The sequence below is a fragment of the Leucopleurus acutus genome (assembly GCF_964270905.1).
Source record: "Leucopleurus acutus genome assembly, chromosome: 15".
NCBI lineage: Eukaryota > Metazoa > Chordata > Mammalia > Artiodactyla > Delphinidae > Leucopleurus > Leucopleurus acutus.
In genome coordinates, this window is record NC_139157.1 from 2,938,469 (window position 1) to 2,960,151 (window position 21,683).

A 21,683-nucleotide genomic window follows, 5' to 3' on the forward strand; every position below is an offset into this window, starting at 1 on the left:
CGGCTTTCCATATTCAGATTGTTGATAAAGTCTGAGGAGTGAGATCCCTGGGTCAGGCGGTGTGAACGTGTGTGCCTCTTGGTGACCGTGGAATTGGTGTGTGAATGAAAGCAGGCTTCCCACTCAGTGCCCACCAGTCTGCCCAGCTGTCCGGTAAGCCCGATGGCTTTCTGTTCATAGCGGCATATACTTTTCCAAGGCGTGGACTCGGTGGCTTTCAGATCCTGTCCTGCCTGGTGACTGATGACTCTCCGTCAAAACATAAAGTGCTTTGCAGGGCACAGTCATCGCTTTCCCAAACACATGACCTCATCCTGCACACGCGCCCGCATGTTAAATTGTGCTGCCGTCGTTCCACTCACCCAAGCGGCAGCTTATGATCCTTTTGCAAGTTATTCCCGTTTGCTAAGATGTTACCGGTTTGAATAATTCCTCCTTATCTACACCCCACGGATTCTGCTTTGTCCACCCTCATGAGGATCACAGACATGCTTGCTAATGAGAGGGGCACCAACGGCACTTTTTTTTTTTTAATAAATTTATTCATTTATTTTTATTTTTGGCTGCGTTGGGTCTTCATTGCTGCGTGCGGGCTTTCTCTAGTTGCGGCGAGCGGGGGCTACTCTTGGTTGTGGTGCGTGGGCTTCTCATTGTGGTGGCTTCTCTTGTTGCAGAGCACGGGCTCTAGGTGCACAGGCTTCAGTAGTTGTGGCACACGGGACCAGTAGTTGTGGCTCACAGGCTCTAGAGCACAGGCTCAGTAGTTGTGGCGCACGGGCTTAGATGCTCCGTGGCATGTGGGATCTTCCTGGACCAGGGCTCGAACCCGTGTCCCCTGCATTGGCAGGCGGATTCTTTGAAGAAGTGATCTCTACTTTGAGGAAGGGCTATAAATATAGACATTCCAGCATAAGACTTTCCCAATCGTAGCGATCAGTTTTAGTAACTGTTGCTGTGTGTTTTTTGCACCATTAAAAAAAGCCTGTTACTTTAGCAGTGTTTTCTTTGCAGAAACCAAATGGCCCTTCTCCACATAAGTGTTGCTTAGAGATGCCCAATCAGTGCCTGCTCACTGGACAGGAGGGTGCAGTGTACTGGTCTGTGGTACCCGAGTCAGGTGTCTTCAGAGGATGTCTGAGTGATTGGATGGATACAGCCCAGAGCTTTTGCTATAGTTTGGTGTTTACCCTTGAGTCACTGTTTATGTCTAGTGTGCCAGTGGGTGCTGGCGGACCTGTACTTTCATTACAATTTGTACCTTTGGCTTAAATGTTCCCATGCACAAATGTACAGTGATACTCTTCCCAGTAGAGCAAGAAAAACACGAACAATCCAGTAGACGTTGAATTTTCACATTATCTTTGAGAATATTCTTGCCCTTTTGAACATTGCAACCTACCATCTGACGACCAGCTTCGAATGCAAAGAAATTCTTACGGATGGTTCTGGAGGACCTTTGGTTTCATACCTGAAGAGAAAAATAAGTGAAACCTTTGTAATGATGCTGGTAGATGTTCTCCGCTAGTTACGTGTCCCTATGAGTCTGTCACCTTTTACTAGAGAAGGAGCACGAGCTGGCCTCATGGAATAGTGAGAATTGACGTCCAGCTGTCGGTACAGGTGTCTCAGCCCGTTTCTGTTGTGGAGAGAGCACAGTTGTGAGCGGGGAATGCTGGGCCTTCCGTTGACAATAGATACAGAGACTTGGAACAGAAAACAGCCTGGCAGGAGGGACGCGTCCCACGGGCACAGAGTCCCTGACACCAGCTGACTCAGCATGTCCTTACCTCTATCAGAAACATCACAGTTACCAACAACTTGTTCTGATAGAGATATTTACCGAAATGTTGATTTTGAAAAAAAAAAAGGGATATCAAGTCAGAAATATGTAAATAATTAAGTCCTGGAGATGATGACATTCAGATAAGTGAAATTTTCCCTTTTCTGGAAAAAACCGTGAAGCTGTCCCAGTCGATCTCACTGGGATGAGACTATAGTTACACTGATAGTGGGTGATCGTCGCGGAGGTTTTTCGTTTGGGAATTTCAAGCCCACGTTGTCAGCTTTTCTCGACTCTCAGCGCAGCCTCTCTCTCTTTCACACCACACATCTCAGATCCGAAGTGACAGTGTTCTGAGTATGTGGACGGATGGGAAACGGTGATAATTGCCTGTTCGGTGCACGGCAGGCAGGCAGCCTGGTATCATTTTATCACCCTCTTTACTCGGCACTATTTTTAAAGTTGTACTAAAGAATAAAGACTTAGCCCCGTCAGCACACATCCCGCTGCCCCAGGACAGACACTGTCCCCATACGGAGCTGTGTGTTCCGTAAGGAAACTTCTCTGCTTCCGGACCTATAGCGACATACGTTTCCATCCCCAGTTTTGAGGCCCTTTGGCGATTCCTCAGTGCCTCTTGACGAATGCAGATAACGACTTCCTCATCCGTGTGCAAAGTGACTCTTTACAAAGCACGTCCTTGAAGGTGGCTTTCCAGGTGAGATGGAAATTGTCCATGGCCACTAGAACCTGCGCCTGAAACACCACACCCAGGTTCCGGGACCTCTGTCACTTCACAGCTCATGTTCCACAGAGCGTTGCTTTCTCCGGGGGCTCAAGGATTGATGGAACTTACTAGAACTAACCCACCTGAGGGGCGTCGAGGTGTCAGAACCTGGGAGCCTGCAGCGCGTACGTTGTGGGCGCCTGTGTCCTCCTCTCTCTGTGCAAGGAGGCCCCTGCAGGAACGCGGCTCTGTCTGCCCGTCACCGCTATAATCACAGCTTCCAGGGCGTCCAATTTGCATAGACTGTGATTTATAAAAATACCAGCAGACCGAGAGGCTTTCAGAAGGATGGAAGGGGAGATAATTCGAGGGAAAGACAGGCAACGAGGGCAAAGAAAGACAGAAGCCGTGAGGGGTGGCACTTTAATTTAAAAACAGAGGGAAAAGTCCACCTTGCCTTTAATAACAAAATTAATAAAAGGGAGGTAGAGGGCAAAAGTCTGGATGGGAAGGAAAAGGCAGAGAATAAAAATGAGACGTGTCTTGGTGGTTTCTCCTCCCCTCCCCTCTGAGTTTCTTCACTTCCCCCTGCTGTGATGTCTGAGTCCCAAGTTCGGCCCAGTTCAGTCCCTGAGGGGCTTCCGAAGCAGCTCAAGGTTTCTTTCTGAAGGCGGACACGCCCGGCTGGTTGTCCCTGTGCGTGAGTTACTGCCGTGACTGCCCTGGGGGCTGGGTCACTTTCTTTGGTAAAAAAAGGGAAAACGCCATTCCAAGATGCATGAGAAAAGAGTGCCCTGCGTGCACTGCACGATCTGTCCCTCGGGGAGTTGCAACATCCAGGCGGGCATTGCACCAGGTGGGTCTGCGGTTCAGGCCCTGGACCACACCCGGTGGACCCCAGGCAGGGGCCACCGCTCCGCGCATCGTCCTTCTCCTGCGTCTCGGAGCCGCTGCCCCCGGCCTCTGGTTTCCTCCAGCATTTTCCTTTCTCGTTCCCTTGCTCCTGTGCCTTCACGCAGGGTTTTGTTTTTCTTCAGTGGGCCGTCCTTGTTCTGTCTAGAGGCCAGCAAGTGCCCGTAGAGCCAGCTGGAGTCCCACTCTCGTTGGGGGAGTGTCGCCATCCTAAATGCCTTAGCTTATATTTAGCCCTTTGGAAACGGAGTGGAAACTTTCAGTAGAAATAGTTTCCCGAGGAACCGATTGGACCAGTGCAGCTGGTCCTGTAATTTCATCTCACATTTGCTCACGCCAGCGGGAGCAGACACATTGGCGGAGACGTGTGAAGGGCAATTTAAAGAGCAGAGAAGAGTCTGCAGTGCATGAGCCACTGCGTCTCAGAAGCTTCCTCGGGCGGGTGGGAGAGGAAGCCGCGCTGCCCGGAGCCTGCATCCCATCCGGGCCCCGGGAGGTCGGGATCCGCTTGTGGCTCGGCCCCTGGGTTCCCTTGGAGAAGCCACCGGACCGGCCTAGAAGGAGGAGGTTCCTTCTGGCTCTGAGTCTGAGGCTCACGCCTGGTCCTTCTACCTTGTGTTATAGCGTGTGCACAGCCGTCTCCTCGGGGGTCTTTGTAGTGAACGGCCTGTGTCGTTGATTCTGGACGCTTTACTGGGGGTGGGGTGCGCCTCCCCGAGGGACTTTTCAAGGGTCCCCTGTCTTCACTCCCTGGAAGAGACAGATGAGCTACTCGGTGACTTCTCTCCACTTTCAAAGCATTTCTGAACTTTGTTCCTAGCGGTACGGTGGGCTAGGTGTGGTGAGCTCTCTGTCTAAAAACAATTGAAAGTATGGATAAAATATCTCTTTGAAACAGTTAAATGGATTGATGAGCTGGGAAGTGGTAGGAAGTACTCAGAGGCCAGGCCCCAGGTCAGAGCAGCTGACAGGGCAGAGGGCCAGCGACAAATGCCAGGTTTGCCCCGTAGCCCTCTCCCCTGCCCGCATGGAGCGGAGGCCCCGGGAGGCTCCCGGCCCCTGAGGTCTCCCCGACTACACGCGCACACTCAGGACCTCACCGGGGATGAGCCTCACGTCTGGAGTTCTGGGCGCAGGTCCAGACCTGAGAGCTGTCGGTGTTCAGACGGTAACACAAAGCCCCGAGACAGGACTAGGTCCCGAGGGGGTGATGACGGGGAAGAAGAGCCCATGTCCAGGGGATGTTGGGAGACAGGGAGATAAGGAGACGGGAGAGAGGGGGTGTCGGGAGACCCGGGGGGCGTGATGTCCCGGAATCCAAGTGAGGGAAGCGTTTCGAGGAAGATGGGGTGATGGGTGGTGCCCAGTGCGCGGACTCTGAGGTCTGAGCCCTGGGGTGAGCCCTGTGGAGGGTTTTAATGACTTGATGAGGTGAAGAGAGTGGGTGGCAGTGGGTGTGAGAGAGGAGAGGAGGGAGGTGGGGCAGCGAGTGTGGAAATCCCTTCAAAGAGCTGGTGGGCGGCGGTGGGACCACGCAGTCTGTGTTTCCTGAGAAGCATGCGGACAGGACAGCCTGTTTGTGTGCTGCAGGGAACCACCCAGCAGGACGGGGAGTGGGGCTCGAGGTGAAGCCCCGCCCTTCGCAGAGATTCCAGGCTCCGTAGTCCCGCCCCGGGCCTGGAATCTGCATTTTTAACGAGTTCCCTGGTGGTTCTGATGCAGGGGCACCACGGCCACAGCCTCTGGAACAAGATGTCATTCCCTGGCGAGGACGTCCTGTTTTGGGGTCTAGAAGAGGGAGCCGTGGTGCCCTGATGGGAGATGCCTCGAGATGTCGGCCTCTGCCGACCTGAGCTCCCAGCGGGACCCCCGAAAGCCAGGCTGCAGTTCTCCGGCCACCGCTGCGTTAACCGCGCCCGGAGTGGGACGGGGTTAGCGTGGCAGGACTTGCCCAAAGAGAGTCAGCGTTTCAGTGATTTCCTTGTTCTTTTCTGCACTTTCACGAGTCACCTGTTCAATAACTTATTCTTTGCTCTTTCTGAGAAGTGATATTCTGCGTGCAGATCAGTGATTTGTAGAATGACCTTGTCCCCCTTTTTTGGAGACAAAGCTAACACTTGCCCGATTCTTATTTTCTACGTCTTTGTCATTAATATTTCACAACGTGTTTTTTTAAACCTCTTTATGGGAGTATAATTGCTTTACAATGGTGTGTTAGTTTCTGCTGTATAACAAAGTGAATCAGCTATACACATACATATATCCCCATATCCCCTCCTTCTTGTGTCTCCCTCCCTCCCACCCTCCCTATCCCACCCCTCTAGGTGGTCACAAAGCACCGAGCTGATCTCCCTGTGCTATGCGGCTGCTTCCCACTAGCTATCTATTTTACGTTTGGTAGTGTATATATGTCCATGCCACTCTCTCGCTTCGTCCCAGCTTACCCTTCCCCCTCCCCGTGTCTTCAAGTCCATTCTCTACGTCTGCATCTTTATTCCTGTCCTGCCCCTAGGTTCATTAGAACCTCTTTTTTTTTAGATTCCATATATATGTGTTAGCATACAGTATTTGTTTTTCTCTTTCTGACTTACTTCACTCGGTATGACAGACTCTAGGTCCATCCACCTCACTACAAATAACCCAATTTCGTTTCTTTTTATGGCTGAGTAATATTCCATTGTATATATGTGCCACATCTTCTTTATCCATTCATCTGTCGATGGACACTTAGGTTGCTTCCATGTCCTGGCTATTGTAAATAGAGCTGCAATGAACATTGAATATTTCACAACTTTTAATCTGCGTTTACTTTTCATAAATATTCTCCCTTTAATGACATGAAAAGCGGATGATTCAGAACAGAGGAAATTACCTTCCAGGGTGACTTCGGTGCGGGCAGAGCACGGAGGGCACCGCGACGGGTCCCCTCCGGCCGTTTCCATCACTGCCCCTGTGTCTCTAATACCTGCACAGGAATTTCCTCCATCTGTCAGAATTTCAACAGGGAGTCTAAAATTCACTGTCATAAATTATTTTGTCCTATGTTGATGTCATTTCTCTAGTTTTCCTCTCTCGCATTAGAACATTTTTGAAATCCTTGCTTACAGAGCAAGGGCCTGACCATGACACCAGGTTCTCCCCACAGATTTCTCGAGTTATTTAAAAAAATACTCTTTCATAGGAGTTATGCTACAAACCAAATTTTTAGTGCTATATGTAGAGGGAACAGACTTTATTTTCTTAAGGGAATGGCATTAAAATCCACATAGAATTCTAGAAAAAATGACCTGCCTCATAAAAGGGAAAAGCATTTATTCCAAAATGAAGCACAGACACTGTTTTATATCTGGTTGCCCTTTAAGGCAATAGTCACAAAATGATTCAGAAGATATCACTGTCCAGTCTGGAAACAGTTAGAAGCAGACAAGCCCGGGCACGTTCCCCGTGCTCCCATCTGGGTGTTTCCTGTGCACACAGCAATCAGCGTTGGATTCCAGACCTTTTCTCTTTGTTTTCTTTCTTTCTTTTTTTTTTTTTAATTCTTGGGAAAGAGGAAAGCAAAATATCTCAGGCAAGTTCAAGGCAAAATGTCGCTATGAGTGCAGAGCCCTAAAATCGAAAGTGTGAAACGCTTGGGTCCTTTTTCTGTGGGTAGTTGAGTCTTTGCTGTTCAAGACCTTACTGATTTTAAATGGGACATTAACTGCGTTGCAGCGTTATCAGGGAGCAGCCTGAGGTTTTAACGCCCGTCCCGAGGAGGGGGTTAGGTATGTGCTTTGAGTGCGTTTGCTGTAAATACTTGGACAGCAAGAATCTACACAAAGTGAAATGTTAAGAGAGATCTGCTTCTAAGCCTTTGAGTCGACATGTTCGGGCAGTGGTGACTCAGGAAGGCGAATGCTGACGTGTTGGTGGGATGCGCTGGGCTGGGGAGACCTGATGGCCTGGGTGCTGGGCTGCTTGTTCACAGGAGGGGTGAAGCGGGGCCCTGGGCGGGAATCCTGGGGTCCGGGGCACGGACCCCTCCGGGGATGCTGCACTGCAGGAGCTGGGTCACCTGCCTGCCGAGGGGGTCACAGCAGGTCGAGTGACCTCATGCACCTCCCCACGGAAAGACACCTACTTTCCAGTTTTTCCACGTCAAATAGCTGGTGGTGGATAGGTGGCTTACCCCCTTACAGGGGAAGCAGTACGTCTCTGGGGACAGGTAGTTCTCTGATGAGAATTTGTAGTGATTACTGCCAGTGTTTTAATTTAAAGATCAAGGCCTTTTTTTTTCCTACTGGGAAGGCTTCTGGACTGGCAGGAAATCCTATCTGACTGCTTCTTCTGAAATATAAGCTCTGGGATGGCAATGAATCATTCTTTGCATTAGCTCTGGCAAAAATATAAGGGAGAGTAGAATTATAAGAAGGAGGAGGAAAAAAACTGCATTCACAGATTACTTCTGCCTGTGGATCCCTATTGGTGACCTTTTTTTTTTTTTTTTTTTGCGGTTCGCGGGCCTCTCACTGTCGTGGCCTCTCCCGTTGCGGAGCACAGGCTCCGGACGCGCAGGCTCAGCGGCCACGGCTCACGGGCCCAGCCGCTCCGCGGCACGTGGGATCTTCCCGGACCAGGGCACGAACCCGCGTCCCCTGCATCGGCAGGCGGACTCCCAACCACTGCGCCACCAGGGAAGCCCCTGATAACCTTTTTGACCACAGCAGTGTAGACGTTAAGACAGATTCTCAGAGGTTCGTTTTGTTCCATGGTTCCCGCATTCCTCCCTGTCCAAAATTTTGCCCAAACTGATAAGAAGCAGAATGGATTTCACTGAGATATTGGTAAGACCACGTGACACAACTCCATGGGGAAAGGAAGCAGTTACAGGCTCACGAGTGGAATCCTTGGTGTAAAAAGCAGGTTGATTTTGTAAAGCTCTGTGGTGTCACCGCTTTAAGCTCCTATCCTGAAAATCCGTAACGTACCCGACTTGTTGTACCTTCAGAGGACGAATCCAGAGGAACCCCTTGATTTGTATTGTTGTCATTTTTCTCTTGCAGGAAGAGGGCATCGTGAAGGAGATTGACATCAGTCATCATGTGAAAGCAGGCTTTGAAAAGGCCGACCCTTCCCAGTTTGAACTGTTAAAAGTTTTGGGACAAGGGTCCTATGGAAAGGTAAGTTAGGTCCATGGTTCCCTCCAAGTGGGTCGCATTCCACTGGGTGGGGCTGGTCCCGCACGTCAGGGCGAAGCACTTGAATGTCTGGTGAAGGAGACGGCAGAGGTGCCTCCTGAGCCCAAGGGAGAGGCGGCCCCAAGCTGAGGGAATGAGAAGTACAGGCAGCGCCCACATGGTGGGCCCCGTGGTGGCTGAAGCCCGTGACCATGGAGCTGAGCTTAGGGACACCACACACCTTCCCTCTCCTGTAGCTTCCGTGGGCCTTTAGCGTATCACCGTGCTGGCTAGGGTCCTTGAACTTGAGCCGTGCATCTTCTTAGAAGTGCATACCCCACAAGTATTTCTCAAAAAGAAGGAAAAAGTAGGAGAACAAGGAAGAAAGGAACAGAGAAGGCAGCGCCCTTCGGGACCGGTTCATGTGACCGTCACCAAGGAGTCAAGGAGGCTGGGACTGCAGGCTGGCTCCCCTCACCCTCCGTGTAAACTGTGCAGATACTCTGCCTGTCCAAGCCTCAGTTCCCCCATCTATGAAAGGGACATCGTGTGAACTACTTTCTATAATTATTCTATGGATTAAATAAGACATGACTCCTAGACGTCTAGCAATCGTCTGCGATGAATCTGTGCACTAGAATTTTTCGTTTCCTTTCTTTTTCACCTTCAAATTAAAATGAAAACTGATTTCTCTCAGGAGATGAGAAATAGTTGTCTCTTTATATAGGGCCACATCCACATACGGCACGATGTCAATACATCTTTCACGAGGATAAGTGAGTTATTCCAGGGCAGTGCTAATATCTCTACGTCCTTGGTGTAACTGTTAGAAATTATACAGACTTACGATTTCTAGAACATGAGGGCCTGAGGTAAACCACGAAGCCAACCTTTCCTAGAGTTTAAGCAGAACAGAGTCCTGGCTTTTTAAAGTAACTATTTTTGTATATGTGGTATGTGGACATTCACCAAATTTCCCCAGTCTTCATAGGACTTTGTGCCAAGATGAAGTCCAGTGCATGTCGATTTCACGTAGGATTAATAGTTTGTTAGTGATGTTCTAGATAATCTCTTACAGACCACGAAAATTTGATTGTTTGTGAAACCTCTCTTTTGCCATTCTTAAAAGGGAGAATGTTTTTTTATTTTATTTTTTCTTTTGCACACAATGTGGTATGGAACATGTGTTTATACTAATGGATCTACAGACATGTTCGTTTGAACCATATGAAATTACCAGCGTTCAAAATGTTGTGGCCTCCAAAAATGGCTATTCATATGGTTTATAAGGCATTTATGAAAGTAGGGAGATGAAGATTTCAGGCTCTCAGGGTGAAAAGCTGTTACTAAAACATAGGGACATAGCAACACCTATTTATGTGGTAATGGACTGTCTTCCCATTAACTAGAAATGTTGGAAAAAGATGAAGCGGCATAAGTCTTTCTCTAAGAACCATGACGTGGAAATAGGGACGAGCAGGGTGCCCCTTGCTCCCTTTCAGAGACGCTGCCCACGAGTTGCTTCTTGAGGACACACAAGACCAGTGCAGCTGAATCACCTCTGTCCCCAGCGATGGAGATGGGGACCCACCTCGCAGGCGGGGCCCAGCGTTGCTGGGTGGGCACTGGCTGATGCCCTGGCCTATTTCAGGACCCTGATTTCACTGAGCGCCCTCCCGCCAGGGTGTCTGGAAGCAGCAGAGGTGGAAAATGCCTTCTGAGCTCAAGGAAAATGGATCTGAGCCTGTCCGTGCAAAACTCGACTGAACAAAAGCTACGTTGACGATGCGCTGCTCAGAGATCTGGGCGTTAAAAATGAAAGGAGAAAAGAATTGTTCCAATTCCCTGCAAAGTTTGAATTTCAATTTTGATTTAAAAAAAAAATCTTTGGGAAACCAGCGAAATCCTGGTGTTGGGCGGAATCCCCTTGGAATGATAAGCTTCGTAACACTCCACACTTTTCCTTCCCAGCCATCATTGTATGAGGCATAAAAAAGTAAAGTTTAAAAGATTAATATCTTCTGATATTAATAAATAAAGAGATAAATTAAGAGATTAAAATTCAAGTAAGTAAGTGAAGAGAAATAAAGGGAAGAGGAGTGGCAATGCCCACAGATGTTTAACCTCCATTAACTACTGACTCACGAGCTCAACCACTGCCCGTGTGTTGGACCTGGTCACCGGACCAGGACCGTCGCGGACACTGGAGGTGAGGTTCAGGGCTCCCGGTGGACGAGGCTGCTGTGCCGACCCAGCAGGGCTCTGGAAAGCGCCACCCGGAGGTCCCCTGGGAACGGTGGGCACTAGAGAACCACGATGACAAATCTTTTGTGTCCACACAGCAGTGTTTGTTATGAATGTTTTATAAAAGCCGAACTAACGACAAGAGGGGAAATCCATATGTCCTACCGCCCATATTATTTTATTCTTCATCTCTAAATGGAAATCACATGTCCTTATGCAGGAGTGTCTTCCTTTTGCTCTCGGTAAGAGAGAAGAAGGGCACGACTACGTGTTTGCATCCTGCAGGAAGCTCCTGTTACACAGACGTCTCTTGCAGAGACTCCAGAGAGTAGGGAGCTGGCGTGAACCTGGGCTCCGGGCTCACGTTCGCCCCCCACCGGGTCCCTGTGTTCTTTCTGTCACCTCTTCAGTGACTGCAGCCGTTGGAGACGCGGAAATGGATAAAACGCCACCAAGACCTCCTCGCTCGTGCCTGCTGCTGGGAATCCCCCAAGTGACTGTCCTCCGCCCGCACCCTTCACCCCCCTTCCTCAGCCCCCGCTCTCCCCTTGTGCAGCCGGAAGATCGTTGCTGGAAAGGAGCAGCGCTCAACCCCAAGGGGGGCCCCGGCTTCGGGTTAGGGTCTGTCACAGGGATGTTGGAGGCTGGCGGCCTCAGGACTGTCCCCAGACGGGACCACACAAGGGGCAGCGTGCACTGCCATCCCCACGCTCCGCCCTGCAGAGCCCAGGGAGCCAAGTAGCCCGTTTGCCGAAGGAACTTGCTGGGAATAATGGGGACAGTTTCTGGCCATTAGTAATTTGGTCAGACCATGATTATTTCAGTGATGGCCGGCGAGCAGGGGGTCGGTAGTGCTTGGGAGCAGAGGAAGACAGTATCCTTATCGGTCAAGCAGGCGGTGGGAAGGCAGTGAAACACGCTGAGGAATGGGGCAGAGGGTGTCCGAGTGTTAAAATGCGTGGCGCTGCCCAGATGTTCCCCGAGACCTTCAAGGAAGGTGGAACCAACGCCTTTGCCCCCTCCCTGGCTCGTCTCCCGCCCCTCGGTCTCCCCAGGCAGATAAGGACCGGACTGTGATCCCGTGTTCTGAGGTGGGATCAAACCCCAATGAGAAACGTCCTTGCTCCCCCGTGACTATCTGTAAATGTCTTCCTCTGGGGGGAAGGTTGGTACCCTGGCGTCCTCTGGAAGCGCATGGCCGCCATGCACTTGGGTCGTGCGCTGGGAGGACACTGCAGACCAGTTGCCAGGCTCGTGTGTTGAGGGGACGCTGCAGACCAGTTGCCAGGCTGGTGTGTTGAGGGGACGCTGCAGACCAGTTGCCAGGCTGGTGTGTTGAGGGGACGCTGCAGACCAGTTGCCAGGTTCCAGTTCTGAGACAGAGTTGAAAATCTTCCTCAGAGAATGAGGTAGTGATTGGGCTGATCGCGGTAATACACGGAGACTAGGGCAGCTTCGGGTGACACGCATCTGTCGCCACGTGTGCTCACGGAAGGGCTTTGCAGGGTCCCGGCTGAGCTGCTGAAGAAGCAGCTCTAAAAATAAAACGCGGGAGCATGTGAGAAGTCCCCGGGGTTAAGTGTCAGAGATTCGGCAGCTGTCTTTGCTGAAATGGTCCGGTCGTTTGGGAACTTATCTCACTACATTAGCATGTGTTCCTGAATCACATAAGGATGAAGAGGCGAGAGGTACGGGATGCCTCGGACGGGAGGGCTCTCCCCGGGCAGACAGAGACAAGCTCTTCACTCGTATTAAATCCACTTTTAAGTCAATTGTTACCGTATTTTTGTTGTTTCTCTCGAAATGCGTTTGTCTCCTGTTGGGTGCTCTGCTTGCTGTAGGGCGTTTCTTGCAGGACCTGGCGTGTGGCAGGAGCCTGACAAATATTGGTAGTGTGGAGGTTTTTTTCCTGTTCTTTTGAAAATCAAAGTAGAACTCCTTTTTAAAACAGATGAATATAGATAGCCATTATTATCCATCATCTCATTTTTATTAATAAAACCTGAGTTGCAATAAAAGAAAACAGGTTCATGAGAAGCGATCCATGCAAGATTTGCATCCTTGAAACTGAACCATCATGGTCAGATGCCATGTGAGCACGCCCTTCCGTGTGGACTTGAGTGGACAGTCTTCCCTACTTCTGAATCCACGCATGTACCTCATATACATATTCATGTGTGAGTTCCTACGGACGCCCCTTATATTGTGGGGAAGAGGCGGAGAAAGGAATGAAAAGGGGGACAGAGAAGACCGACTCTGGGTATTCCAAAGGCTCGACCTTCTGAACGCACATCCTGCATATACCTGTCCTCATTTTTCTCCGTTGTCCCCTTGTTTTGAAAGAAGGGTTTTACTCTCGTCACTAGCGTTCCCATGACGAATGCCTCGTCTTGGGGCTAATGAGTCGTCTTCACTGCAGTACGGTGGGTAGATCACTCTGTCCCGCAGCCCCTGTGGGTTTGAACGCGATCCGTGGCGACTGCACGCGGTGAAGCTGCAAGCACACGCGCGGCAGCACCTGTGCCTCTGGACACACATGTCGTCTGCACCCGCGTCTCTGTCATGATAGCAGATTTTTGCATCTATGGTAAATACTGTTAGGAAAAGCAAATACTGTTGTTTCGTCTGCGTGAAAGGTGTTCTGTTCGTAACGGATACCCCAGGTTGGTTGGTCGGTTTTTTTACTAATTTTGTTCAACAACTATGAATGTGTCTTTTAAGCTCAGCCTCTCCAACAATTGTCTTTTCCTCCACGATACACGTCACAATGTATCCCAGCAGATGTTGTGTCCACATGAGATTATGTAAGAGCCATTTAGAAACCAACTCCAGCTGTAAACTTAAGCTACTCAAAGCTGAAATTTGGGTGAAGAAAGCTCAAAATAAGAGAGCCCGGCTCATCTTGAGAGTCAGAGTGTCCTGTGTGGTTGGCAGTGACTCTCAGGGTGGCCTTTGCCTTGGGGATTTACTGGGCATATTTACAATAAACCAAATGACCTCCCTGAAAACTTCTGAATAGTGTTTGTTTTTCTGTACAACTGGTCTTTTTTCCAAAGGAGGGTGCTATTCCCTCTGATCTAAAATGTTTCGTAGAAAGTGAGTGGTGCCGAAAACAAATGTGATTCTTCATACGAACACGTAACACGGCTTCTCACAGGGTTGTAATAAGTTAGATGAACTTTTCCTGACATCCCAGATGTTGGAGAAGATTTTACAGTTAGGTTTTTCCTACAGTGTATTCATTTTATTGGAGTTTCCTAAGCTCCCTGTGTATCCCCGTGTCAAATCAAATAAGGAAAGTGAATTTACAGTCGTATCAACTGCAGGTGTTCTGTGTGCTCTTTCTCACCAGGTGTTCCTGGTGAGGAAGGTCAAGGGGTCGGATGCTGGGCAGCTCTACGCAATGAAGGTTCTGAAGAAGGCCACCTTGAAAGGTGAGAGGTCACAGAGGGGGAGCCACGTAACTGTTGTTATTGGGGGAAATAGACATTCCGTTTAGTATTGCATGATTTCTGTATGTCGACGTGTTACTCTCTGATCGATAATACACAATACAAGCATACCCCTGAGTATTTAACAGAGCCCTGCACGATTTCCACGCTCTTCAGAGGGAAGGCCATATTGTGTAAATACCATCCTCCACATATGCTCTGCTGTAACGTACCATTTGGGGAAAAGAGCACTGAGGAGGAAAGCAAAAGAGGTTGTTTTGGCTGTATTGGGCAACAAATCAGCCTAAATTCATCCTTCAGACTGGATTGCTCAGTTTTAAACAAAATGTAATTCACGGCTGTATTATTTCCCTTTCTTCCCCCGGACTGGGTTTTAGAAATTCAGTCCCACACCTGATTCCCTGCTTCTATACTCCTCCCTTCCAGAAAAGTATACGCACATAACGCAGGTCAAGGTAAGCTATTATCTAAAATCTCTATTCTAAGCTCAGGGTCATTTAGCCAGCAGTACGTATGGTGAGCACCAACTACATCAGCTCTGACCACCTCCTATTCACCCATTGGTGAGGGAGGGACCCGTGTCCTAAATAGTGCTAGAGGCTGGGCACGCAACACCTCTCCCGGGCAGGTGAGACGACAGAGTTTATCAGTCACCTGTACTCATCACTGGGGGAGGAGGGCACCGCACAGCATGCTGGGCCACGAGGGGCTGCACAGGAGCAGAGTGGGTTGCAGGGACTGTGAGATTCAGGCTTTGTAGTAACAAGAGGGAGGGGTGGCCCCTGGTTCCAGGGAAGATGTGATGGGCTTGTTCGAATAGTTCTGTGAGCTGGCAGGGAACTGAACATGTTAGGTTAAAGACCAGATGGGGTACAGCTGGTCTGGCTTACAGGGAACCAGCAGGGTGGGGAGCCTTTCCTGCTAGATGGGGGGCTTATCTGTCAAGGGCAGGGGAACTCATGGTTAAGCCTTTGGGGCCCATGAAACTCAGAGATGTCAAGGCAGCTGTCGAATTTTTAGGTCTTATATCATAGTGTCTTCAGCACCTACATGCAGGGGACAGCACAAAAATATGTCATTCTCTGCCTTCAAGTCACTTACTGTCCAGCTGGTAAATAAGATCTATTTTGAACCACATAGAACCAATAATATAGAACAGTAAATGCATAGACCAAATATATATAGACCTAAACATTTTAGATACAAGGGAAGAAAGAGTTCTTCCACATGAGGCCATTCAAAAAGGGTTTAGAGGGCTTCCCTGGTGGCGCAGTGGTTGGGAGTCCGCCTGCCGATGCAGGGGACACGGGTTTGTGCCCCGGTCCGGGAAGATCCCACATGCCGCGGAGCGGCTGGGCCCGTGAGCCATGGCCGCTGAGCCTGCGCGTCCGGAGCCTGTGCTCCGTCCGCGATGGGAGAGGCCACAGCAGTGAGAGGCCCGCGTACCGCAAAAAAAAAAAAAAAAAAAAAAAAAAAAAAGGATTTAGAAGGTGAGCAAGACAATTCTTAAAGGATGGGTAAATATTTCTATAGAAAACAGCAATCAAGTTGACATTGTCAGCACAGCCCGTGAAAGAAAATACAAAAACTGCCCACTTTGGCCAGACTGGAGCCTACATCAGAATCACCTACGTGTGTTTGGGGAAAGTTGTTAAAAATAGATCCCAAGGCCCCACTTCTGGCCTACTGGATTGTAGTCTCTTGGGGCAGAGCCTAGAATTTGAGTTTTCTAACAAACTGTCCCAGTAATTCTTCTGTACACAAAAGTTTTGGGTTTTATGAAATAGTTTTGGTTTTATAGTTTATTGTTGACACTGGAGTTTTAAATTCAACAACATAATTTAAACCGTGCTATTTATAGTGAACTTTTTTTATTGTAGCTATAATAATATTTCTAAAATTGTTTGTCGATTGATCGTGGCCAAATAGTCCAAGATCCTCATAATAATATAATTTTAAAGAATTGTTCGTTAAAAGATGTATAGGAAACAAAGCAGGTTTTGACTTTCTATCCCCAACATTGAATAAAATAATCTCTTCACTAAACAGTAGTTCCATAGCAATAGAAAATCACATTAAACATATGTTAGTTCAAGGTCATCGGACTGTCTAAAAAAGTGAACAGCTTCTCTGGTACTGCCTCAGAAGTTAAATAGAGCTACCACATGACGCAACTGTTCTAGCCTAGGTATAACCAAGAGAAGCAAAAGCATACGTCTACACAAAAACGTGTACATGAATGTTCATAGCAGCACTAGCTAATTCACAGCAGCCAAAAAGTGGAAAAGCCCCAAATATCCATGAACTCATGGATAAAGTATGGTACATGCATACAGCGGAATATTATTTGGCAATAAAACGAAATGAAATATTGATGCATGCCACAGCCTGGAGGAGCCTTGAAAACATTACGCTGGGTACAAAGAAGCCAAAGTCTCCCATACTGTGGACTCCATTTATGTGAAAATCCAGAAGAGGAGAATCCAGAGACGGAAAGCAGCTGAGTGGCTGCCGGGGCCTGGGGCGTTAGGGAGATGGGGTGGCTTAGTGACTATGGGGTTTCTTTTGGGGGTGATGAAGATGTTTTCTAACTGACTGTGGTGATGGTTGCACAGCTCTGAATATTCCAGAAACTATCGAATTGTGCACGTTGGGTGGATTGAGTGGTACATGAATTAAATCTCGGTAAAGCTGTTATTTTTAAAATGAACAGCTGGTACGTAACATGGCCATTTGCTAAAACCCACTCTTTCATCCTCAAAGCATGGAGGTTTACTCTCTCAGACACAGAGCGGGCAGCTCCCTGTGGTTGAAGATGAGGCAGGTCGAAGCAGAAGCCATGTCAGCTCATCCTCTGACCAGATTGTTCCTGGTGAGATCCCCCGCCCATCTCACCTTCCATCAGCACATCTGATAACCTCACCAGCACGTGCTCAGTGCCCTTAAATTGTCCCCTTTCTCCTCAAGTTGTAACTGTTCCTTCTTTCCCATCAAATACCATCTCACCCTCTCCTGCCCCCAAAGGAGGAAGAGGGAGAAGTGGGAGAGAAATTGGAACCGTGGGGGAACTTGTGTGTTCACCCTGCTCTGGAGGCGTGAGAGAGAGCCAGGAGCTGGGCCGGCGCTGCCCTTGTTCAGCCCGTCCATCGGCCTCAGCCTTGACCTCTTAGCGCGTGTGAAAACCCTCATCTCGGTGATCTCAGCTCCCACGGGAACGCAAGTCTCCACGGTTGTTTATGATCCAATCCAGTGTCCTTGAGAAAGTGCTCCTGATACAAGGTTACATGGATTAGGCGGGATATAAAGCTGTGTTACAGAACGACAGTGATGTTGTTAAATGCACGCATGCCTCCACGTGTACAGGTAGATGCCTGTGTGTGTGCGAATACTGAATATATGTCATGCATGTAGGAAATAGGCCAAAACGAAAACACTCACAGGATTATTGGGAGCTTTTATTTTCTTCTCTGTGTTCTGTATTTCAACTTTTAAACAAACAGAACATGTTTGACTTTGTATAATATAGTTTTTTGTGTAGCATTCCAGAACAATACGCTTGACTATGTAAAATCATTTTTACGTTGTGAGAACGAGCCATATAAGCGTAGAACTTAGAAGCGTGAAGTCAGAAGAATTTCCCACTTCCGAGCGCTCCTTACAAGCCAGCTTTTGAACCAAACGTTATTTTGTATCATCTACTATTTTAGCTTTTCAAAATGGTCCATCACTAAAGAACAGATTTTTTTCCCCAGACGTGCAGTCAGAACTTATTTCCCTAAGAGAAGATATAGAAGATTTACAAAACAGTCCTTTGTGTGAGGTGGTGCTTGGACCCACGATAGGAGGACCAAGGACGTCCAGCACGGAGGCCAGGTCTCTGAGCCACGGGGGGGGCCTTCGGAGCTTTCTAGACCTTCTTTTCTCCTCCCTTGTGAAAGAAGCCAGTTGTTTAGATTTGTTTTGTCTCCAACACCTCTGCATTCTGTTAGCCTGAGAGATTCGAATATTCGTAAGCCATTCTCCATCCTCAAAGCATCACCAGTTTTTAGGCTCATTAGTGAATCAGAAGAACGGGTTAGAAAAGAAATGTGGGTGAGAGCGGCGCCCTCCAGGAGTGCAGACCAGGAACTTCAATAGTGAAATTATTTTGAAGAGGGGAAAACGGAGAGGGGGGCAGAGGACCCACAGCAATGACTGCAAACCTCCGGATGGTTTCTCAGAAACTTGATGGCTGTCCCGTGTACAGAAGGGAGCGTCGTCGTCATTTGGATTCCAAATAACTTGGCAAACGGATAATGGTCTCTGACAGCTCTGTTTCTCCTTTAAATGGGTTTGGAGGGGTCAGGGGCCTGCCCCCGCCTTTCTTTAAAGAGGTGGCACGCCATTTCTAAGGCAAGTGTCAACGGCGGAAGCAGCTGACAGTGTGACGAGCAGGCAGGCGTGAGCCACCCCCAGCCTGACCCGCAGCCCCCCTCGCGAGCATGGATGGCGCTGCTTGTGCCCCCGTCGCTTAAGGACCCTTTCAGAGTGTTCAGTGTCTCTGATTCACAAAGTTTCTGTATTCGTGACTCAGCACTGAATTATCGCAGGTGACAGTTCTCCGTAAGGAATTCCAAACATCATGAATTCCAAAGGGTGACGCCCCACTTTGTGTTGTAGAGGAATTTGGTTTAAAAGACTGTCAGCGTGGGGCTTCCCTGGTGGTGCAGTGGTTGGGAGTCTGCCTGCCGATGCAGGGGACACGGGTTCGTGCCCCGGTCCGGGAGGATCCCACATGCCGCAGAGCGGCTGGGCCCGCGAGCCATGGCCGCTGGGCCTGCGCGTCCGGAGCCTGTGCTCCGCAATGGGAGAGGCCACAGCAGTGAGAGGCCCGCGTACCGCAAAAAAAAAAAAACAAAAAAAAAAACCAAAAAACACAAGCCTGATCTCCATCCCCTGTTTAGTGAGCTGGTAAGTGGGGACTGTCACCCACGTTAATAAGGTGGTTTCCAGCCTGGGCCACAAGCTGGAATGGCCTGCAGGACTTTCACAAAATGCTGGGGTCACTTCAGGTCAACTCCTCGAACCCCTGGTCTGGATGTGGTCTGGGCATGAGTATCCGGGTGTCTCTAGGGTATTGCCAGCAAGAGGACCCTGATGCAGTGGCTGGGAGCACAGACACTGGACCCTGGGACCCCATCCGGCTTAGACTCCACTGGCCGTGTCACCTTGGGGAACCTCTCCTGGCCTCTGTTTCCTCCTACTTAAATGAGATGATGTCAGTAATAGTATCTACCTCACAGCCTTGTTGATGTGAGGATTAGATCCGTCAGTGCACATGAGGTGCTGCTGGTACAAGGTTCACCGTCAGCTGTATTCATTTCTGGTCATTTTCTCCATGAAAACTGGCATTGGAGGTGTGTTAGGACTCTTCTGGTCTAGGTTTGGCTTAGGTCTGATTAAGTGGGGGGCAGGGGGGCGGCGAGGATGAGGGTTGAGCGTTAATTGCCATCTGGTTAGAAAGACTTACGTCTCTGTTCGGCCCTGGTTCCTCCCGCTACGTGAAGAGCCTGTGATCGTGTTAGTTACCAAGGATGCCTGGCACCTGCTGGGGACCACAAACATCACCCCAGGATGGCTCCTTGTGTAGAATTCTCGTTTCAGTGAGGATTGAAACACTGCTCCACGATGTGGAGAGAGCTTCTATGTGAAATATGTCTTCGCAATGAAAACTTCCTGGTAGGACTTCATCTGTGTTCTCATGCCTAACTAATTTTTCAGCCGTTTTCCTTATAAGTCAACTTTCTAAGCCCAAAGGTAATACATGCTCCTTTCTTTGAAGGGAGGAAGTTGTGTCCTGTTGATTCTAAAGGAAGAAAATATTATTCTGGCAAAATCTCTTTGTTTAGTAAGGAACTAATAGACAGTTAACGGTCACTTCACGGGTGTTTCTGGCCAGCTGTGTGTGGGTCACTGCCAGAGCCTGGCTGGGAGAGAAGACGCAAATGGTCCCGAATGGTGCTTTCTGAGCCTGTCGGATTGTCCTTTGGAGCCCAGTTTCTGTCACTCCTCTGTCCTTTCTTTAAGTAGAGCTCTGATTCCATCACTCGAATGTCAGCAGATACAGGAGGGAATGCGGGAGCGTGCGGGGTGACCGGGACAGAAATGCATGGATTACGTTCACGCTGATTACAACGTTTTGAAATAGCCCCTGGTCAGAGTTAGCCTGGTTGGTTTCAAACCTCAGAATGTGGCTTCCAGCCCCACTTTATTTCCTTTCCTCTTACACCAAGATGCTTTGTCTGAAAAACACTGACTTAGAAACTAAGCTGTAATCGGTGCCTTAGCTTGAACAGCTGTTATTTCCAGGCTGCTGCATTTATGTCATTTGATTCACGTTGGGATGATTACAGATTCCTGGAGGGGAGGTAAGACAAATTCACGTTGGGATGATTACAAATTCCTGGAGGGGAGGTTTTAAGTGCCCTTATCCTCATTTTACAAATGAGGAAACTGAGTCACAATGCAGTGAAGCCACACACTCAGAATCACATGATTTGGAGGTGGCGAGGTCTCCATCCCGTGTTTCTCCCCTCCCAGGAGGGGGGCACCTGGGACCAGCCGTGCCCCCCACTCCCAGGGCATCATTTCCTCATCAGGAAGCCTCATCCAGCTGTCCCTGGGATATTTACTATTCAGGGGAGCTGTTTTCCCAGTAGATGATCTAAGACAAAAAGTAACATGTAAACATCATCCTTAAGTAATAGCTCTCCGGTTTGTTGTAATACACCGGCTGTGTGCCTTGGCGTCCTTTATATGTTCATTTCTACCAGAATTGCATTTCTTACATTGTAGAGAAAAAGTAGGAAATAGATTTTTTTTTCACTACTTGCATCTGTAATGCCTGTAAATATGAAAGCATAATGGGCTGAAGATTTACCCACAGAAGGATTCTCTGGTAAAGAAGTTAGTTAAGTAACCATGTCAGTCTTGGGGTTTTTTTTTTGCGGTACGTGGGCCTCTCACTGCTGTGGCCTCTCCCACTGCGGAGCACAGGCTCCGGACGCGCAGGCTCAGCAGCCATGGCTCACGGGCCCAGCCGCTCCGCGGCATGTGGGATCTTCCCGGACCGGGGCACAAACCCGAGTCCCCTGCATCGGCAGGCGGACTCTCAACCACTGCGCCACCAGGGAAGCCCCAGTCTTGGTTTAAATAATCTAGTGTAGCAACAAATCTTGGGGAATTGTGCCTGATATGATCATCAATGTGGCTAACGTTTTAATTTTCATCATTCATGGTTTTCTTCCTTTTTTCTCTGAAGTGATGAGCAGTACAAAGTTTTGGTCACCAAATGTTTAGCAACACAACTTCCCACGGGAGGCCCCTCTTTGCTATGAATTAGACCTTTGAAGGTTCAAAGATATTGTGTG

The 21,683-nt window shown here is 49.0% G+C and overlaps 1 protein-coding gene across 1 annotated transcript in view; it reads left to right on the forward strand.

The window, feature by feature from the left end:
• RPS6KA2 (ribosomal protein S6 kinase A2) overlaps positions 1 to 21,683 on the forward strand; it is a gene marked incomplete at its 3' end in the record, with an annotated part of 158,609 nt that overhangs the window by 64,162 nt on the left and 72,764 nt on the right. Inside the window, exons 2-3 of the mRNA XM_082855962.1 lie at positions 8,465 to 8,581; positions 14,175 to 14,256. Of these exons, the coding sequence (XP_082712088.1) occupies positions 8,465 to 8,581; positions 14,175 to 14,256 (199 nt within the window). The remainder of the gene's footprint in view (positions 1 to 8,464; positions 8,582 to 14,174; positions 14,257 to 21,683) is intronic.